Below are 6,000 nucleotides of genomic sequence, written 5' to 3'. Positions count from 1 at the left end.
TGTCCCTTATGCATGGAAGGAGCGCATGGTAAATATTTGCAAAGCTGCTTACTGCTGAGGGCATTTTGCACCAAAAATTTTAAAATTCTGTGCCAAAAATTTTAAAATTCTGCAAATTTTATTTGTCAAATAAATGTAGAGGCTCCAGCATGGCATTGGGGAGCAGAGGCCACCAGCTGCAGAGGTGGGAGATCACTGTGCAGTTCTCCCCCTTACTGCCCCCAGGACATGGATTCAGCGGTGAGGCTGCACCCAACCGTGACACAGTGCAAGGACCCTATCCTAGAAACACCCCAGGGCCCTGCCACTCTGTGTGGACAGGTAGGCTCAGCAAGGCAGGATCCAGGTGTGGAGGGGCTTAATGTGGGGGGATCCAGGTATGGGTTGAGAGGGTTCTATGTGGGGCAATCAGGGTGCGGGCAGCTCAGTGGGGGAATCCAGGTGCAGGGGGATCTGAATAAACACGGGCTTGTTGGGGGTTTCTGGGTGCAACAAAAATGGGGCTCTGCAGGGGGGTCCAGGTGAAGGTGGTTGGGGCTCAGTGGTGGTGGTGGGGTCTGGGTGTGTGTGGCTCAGTGGGGGGGTTCAGATGCTGTGGAAGTGCCGCTCAATGGGGTGGGGATCCAGGTGTAGCTGATTGGGGCTCAGTGGGGTGGGATCCGGATGGCTCATCAGGGTGGTCCAGGTGCAGAGGAAGTGGGGCTCATCGGGGGGGTTCTGAGTGCAAGGTGGTGGTGGTACCATTTTTGGCGTGAAATTCATATTTTACAGAGACAGACGAAACAAAGTCCATTCTACTCAACTTAAAGGACTAAGCTCAAATTTGTGGATGTAGGAAGTGTCAGGGCACATAATAGTCTTAAAATAAATGCTCTAGGCCATCAAGGCCATGAGTGATCAGCTGGAAGATTCTGTCTACCTCATGCTCTGCTAATTACTGTGAATGCATAAGCATGAGGAATTTGATCCTCAATGTGGCCACAAAAGTTGAAACAATCTACTTCCAAATAAAAGGACTTGATTTCTCATAAAAGGAGAATGAAGTGGGTCTGGAAAAAAATAAGCTGTTCCAAGCCTCAGATCTTTTTTTCCTTAATGAACATTAATGTTCAGAATAGATAACCCTAACCTTGTGTTCTATTTGTTCCACATGATTCCCCAATCATCTGCTTCCAGAAGCACACAGGGCCTCTAATTAGGGTGTTTAAAGAAATAGAAATGGTTGGATTCTCCCAACTGTGACAAGGATGGAGAGGATCCTCCACAGTAAAGATAAAACAAAACAAAAACCCTGAACACACAGGTTGCCACAAAAATGATCCTTCATCTGCATCTATTTTGGAAAAAATTTGTTGAGAAGACTCCTAGATTTCCTGCTTGCTTGAAAATGTTAAGCCTTCAGAAATATAATTCTTCAGCTTGGACTCTCTATGTGGAGCAGTATATAAGCATGCAAAATAATGGAAAAGTTGCTAAGTGAAAATCCACTTTTGCAGCACTCCCCAAGTATAGTATCTTTTCCTGCCAATTGGTCAATTTGCTATTGGGGGGGAGGGGTGGTCATGTGGGGTGGAAGGAGAGTGGCCTGTTTTTTATACCTTGCAACAGTTCCTGAAGTTTCAACTCTTGCCCTGTATCCCTAATATCTCTTTTTTCTGAATGTTGTGGGTGTTATGTTCATGCCATGCATAGAGAAGTTGGATAAAAACATAAAATACTCTTGCTGGCAGGTTGCAAAATAAGTTTTGTAGAATTCAGACTGATAACACACAAGAACCCAAAACAGAAACACACAAAGCAGGCTTCTCCCTGAGGCCGAGGGGCACAGATCACCCCACCTTGTTTTAGGCTGGCACTTTCTAGACTGCTGAGACTCTGACCACATGCTTCTCTATAGAAGGTAAAGAAGCCTACAAGCAGGACCAGGGAAAATGATAGCTCGCTATTCCAGCACACTCTAGGGTCCGGGTCCATGCTTGCCCTTAAATGTTATATTTTATAACAGCTTATTGTTCCACATTTCATTCTCTAAAAGTTGGCAATCCTAACTCATGCTTACAGTAACTAAAGAAAGAGCAGGTTTGACACTAGTGAGGTCCCTTTCAGTCCCACAATTCTAATATTCTGATTCTATGAAGACAGCCTAGCATCACTTTTGTTTTGTTTGCTACCCACTGTGTCAATATCATTCATCTCAAAAAACTATGGACTATCCCAAAGATACTTTTAAAAGGCACACGGGGCCAAACTCAGCCCACACAAGGTACATAGAGAGTTTGAACTGTCTATGCTTTTTAAATAACCTAATTTTTGAGCTCTCGTAAGGGCTATTAATGATTTTTTCCAACAAGCATTTTAGTACTATTTTTATATGCCTTCCCATATGCATGGAAGAATTCCCTTCAAATATGCACATGGTCCACCTCAAATCTCTCCTTAAAACTCACCTATGTTATAATGCATACAAAAATGGTTCTGACCACTGCTTGAGACACATCTTGATCATCTCCATTTCCTTGTTACCATCTGTGCATCCACGGCTCAGCGTATCCTTAAACTGTAAACTCACTGATCCTTTCTCTTTTCATTGTGAGACCAGTGCTTAGTACAGTGGGACCCCAGCCCCTAATAGTACAGATACTAAATAATAACAGGGAGGGTGCTCCCAGGCCTTTTTGCTCAGGTGCATGCACTTGAGGGTATCCCTTAACCACTGACTAGTCATAAGTGGTAATAATTAAACACACTTCAGTAACTCCCTCTAGCTGGCATCTCCCTATCGCCACCCTCACGGTAGCTGTGTTATTATGCCCATGGTACAGATGCGGTACTGAGGCAAAGAAAGGATAAGTGACTTGCCGGGGGTCAAACAGTGAATTGGTGGCTGTTGTGGGATCAGCTCCCTAACGCCCAGGCACTACTCAGAGACACGCCGCTCCAAGACACCACCGAGGCCACAAGTCCCTTGCACTTTACTGAATCGGACTGGGCGGGCGCGGGCTTCCTAAGGGGCTACGTCCCCCTAAGCCGAGCACAGCAACCACCTAGCTGTGGGCGCCGCCCGCCTCCTCACAGCACGCGCCCCCGCACCCCCCTTCTGCGCCTCGGTCGCCTGCCGGCGCTTGCGCTCGTCTCGCTGGCTAGGTGCCGGCACACACGCCCCCTTCCCCGCCTCCCTTCACCCGTCAGGGCGCGTGCGTCTACCCGCGGCCTTTCTCTCGCGGGCTGCTCCGCTCTGTCCGCGCCCCCGCTGGAGGCCAGTTGTCTTCCGCCCGCCGACTCGGCCCACGGGCGCGCGCCCGCTTCTGGGTTCTTCTACCCGCCCGCCCCCCTCGGCGGCCTGCAGATTTCTTCTCGTAGTCTTCTGCGCCTGCGCAAAGAGCGTGGGCTCTCGAGAGTGGTTATGTTGTGGCGGCGGTTGCTGTAGTGAGAAGCCCCACATGGAGCCTTCCCCGGGCACAGCAGGTAGGGGCGGCTGCACCCCTCCCCCCTCCCCGTGCGGGGAGCAGCAGCAGCAAGCGCCTGCCGCTGCCGCCTCCTCCTCCGTCGCCGCCTGCCCGTGCCGCTCCGCTCTCACCGCCCCAAGGTGTGCTGTGCTGAGGGCACCGGGAAAGCCCCGCGCGCCTCGGGGGTCGGTGGTGGGAGCGAAACGTACCGGTAGGCTGGCCTGTGGTGTTGCCAGCTGACGTTAAAGGTCACGCTGAAGGGCGCCCTGGGGAGTGAAAGTAACCCTGTGTTTGCCCCGCCTTGGGGCCACGTGGCCCAAGCTGGGTGCTGGTGTGAGCTTGCGCCCTCTCCCTGCCTGGGATTTTGATGCTATCGTTGACCCTGGTTATGCTAGACCTGTGATTCGCAACCTGTTCTACAGCAGGGCCCCCCTCCCCAGCCTAGAAATGCGGGGAAGGCAGCTCTGGTATGACCTCCTGACTCCCCTGCTGGACTTTCACTTGCCACTGCCAACAGTAACAACTGGGGTCAAGTTTTAGCGTAGACAAGGTGCTGGCAGCTGTCTGCCTCTTAACCACTGTGCTATGTAAACCAGCTTTGGGCTGGGTTCGATGACTAGATGGCTGAAATGTCATCATCTGGTCTACATTAGCATTCCCATTGCTCCACCAGAGGCAGGGATACTGGGGAATGTGGGGGTATATCGAGTGTAAACACAGTTGATGACTAAGTGCTTGTCTACACAGGAAAATTATGTTGATACAAGTTAAGGTGTGAATTTAAACCTATATTGTTATATTTAAACCAATATAGTTATACCATAATAAGTCCCCATGTGGATGCTCTTATTCTGGCATAAGAGGGCCTTTTCCCAGTTCAGTTTATATTGCTTGGGAAGGGGTTCAAGCTAAACAAACAAAAAGCCATTTCTTATACTGGAATAATAACTTCCACATGGGTTTATTTTGGCATAACTATATTGGTTTAACTATATCAGTATAAAGCCATGCCTACAGTAGGAGTGCTTTACCTGCATTGTGTGTGTGTAGTATATACCGGCTTATACTGGCAAAGCACTCCTAGAGTAGACACAGCTAAATCAGCAAATCTACACTTTGTACTGGTATAGTAAGGCCACCCCCCACAAGTAAAATAAGTAATACTGATAAAAGTGTTGCATTGCTGGTATAGCTGTATTTTCAGTAGGAATGTCTATCAGCACAGCTGTGTTGGTCAGGAATCACACTTCTTCACACCTTGACTGACTGATATAGCTATGTTGGGAGAAGTCTGTAATGTAGACCTAGCTTCATTGGCAAAATTTTCCTGTGTAGAAAAGCCCTAAGGCCTTGTCCATGCAACAGAGTTCATAGTTCTTGCTAGAAGTCTGATTTCCTATACCCTACTTTTGGTAAACACATAGCTATAAATCAAGTTTAAACTCAGCAGAAAACACAGTGTAAATGGGTTTTAAGAACATGTTATAAAAATTGCTGTACTCTTCTAGGTGGTGGTAGTGTTTGGTAGCATAATGCTCAGAAAAAAAAAACCTTTGTCACGCATTGATCATAGAAAATGTTTTAGAAACTTGGTAGGAACGCCCATGTTTAAGCATTGTTGCTGGCTCAGTTTCAACTATGGTATGTATGGTCGATGTATGTGAAACAAGGGCAGCCCCAGGAGTTAGCAGTCAGCAGCACTCCACTGCTATTTATATACATAGACACAATTTTTAAAATGAAGAATCAATGAAAATGGTGATATGCAACTATATCTTCATTGTTAGATTAATAAAATTGTTTGTTCTTTGCATTCATCAGTAATAAAAACCTGCATTTGATCTGTCCTTATTCTACAGTTACATAGATCGGATGGCAAGGAACACATTTTAGAATTCCTCAGGATGCAGTTGGGGAATTGCTATGCCGTATGAGGCCAGGCCCTGGATTCAGCTGTTATGCAATGTCACCGCATATTGCTACCTTTCAGTATATTGCTATTTTGTTTTCCAGTAACTCGGCTTCAATTTTTTTTAAATAAAACTCAGGCTATGTCTACGCTCCTCTACAGTTTGGACTATAGGGGTGTGAATAGCAATGTGGATTAAAGTGCTGCGGTGGAACTCCCCTGTGTGGACACTATGGCCTTGGCTACACTTGTGAGTTACAGTGCAATAAAGGAGCCCCGGGTGCACTAGCTCACTACCCATCCACACTGGCAAGGCACATAGAGCGCTCTGACTGTGCGGCTACAGCGCTGTTGGTACTCCACCTCGGCGAGTGGAATAATGTTTGCTGCGCCCCCGCTGGAGCACTAGTGTGGACGAGGTGTTGCATTACTGCGCTCTTATCTCTGCTGTGAAAGAATATGCTGTAGGAGGGCTCTCTCATTAAGCAGCATCTTACTGGATCTTGAAAGAAATATATTAGTGACAAAACTATTTTAAAAAAGAAAGTATCCTTGAGGTTTTGGACTTAAATTAAAGGGTCTAGCACTCAAATAGTTCTTCAGACAGGATTTCTTTGTACAAAAAAGTATTTGGAATATGGATTA

General features: G+C 47.2%; 1 protein-coding gene across 1 annotated transcript in view; it reads left to right on the top strand.

Moving 5' to 3' along the window:
• Window positions 1-3,214: 3,214 nt before the first annotated feature.
• The window catches only part of CMC1 (C-X9-C motif containing 1), a 65,502-nt gene continuing 62,716 nt past the window's right edge, over window positions 3,215-6,000 (top strand). The window contains exon 1 of the mRNA XM_065398831.1: window positions 3,215-3,465. Coding sequence (XP_065254903.1) covers window positions 3,441-3,465 — 25 coding nt within the window. The 5' untranslated portion in view covers window positions 3,215-3,440. The remainder of the gene's footprint in view (window positions 3,466-6,000) is intronic.

The sequence above is a fragment of the Emys orbicularis genome, chromosome 2 (assembly GCF_028017835.1).
Source record: "Emys orbicularis isolate rEmyOrb1 chromosome 2, rEmyOrb1.hap1, whole genome shotgun sequence".
Classification (NCBI taxonomy): domain Eukaryota; kingdom Metazoa; phylum Chordata; order Testudines; family Emydidae; genus Emys; species Emys orbicularis.
Note: the sequence above shows the minus strand (reverse complement) of the source record. Positions and strands in the feature narration are given on the sequence as shown.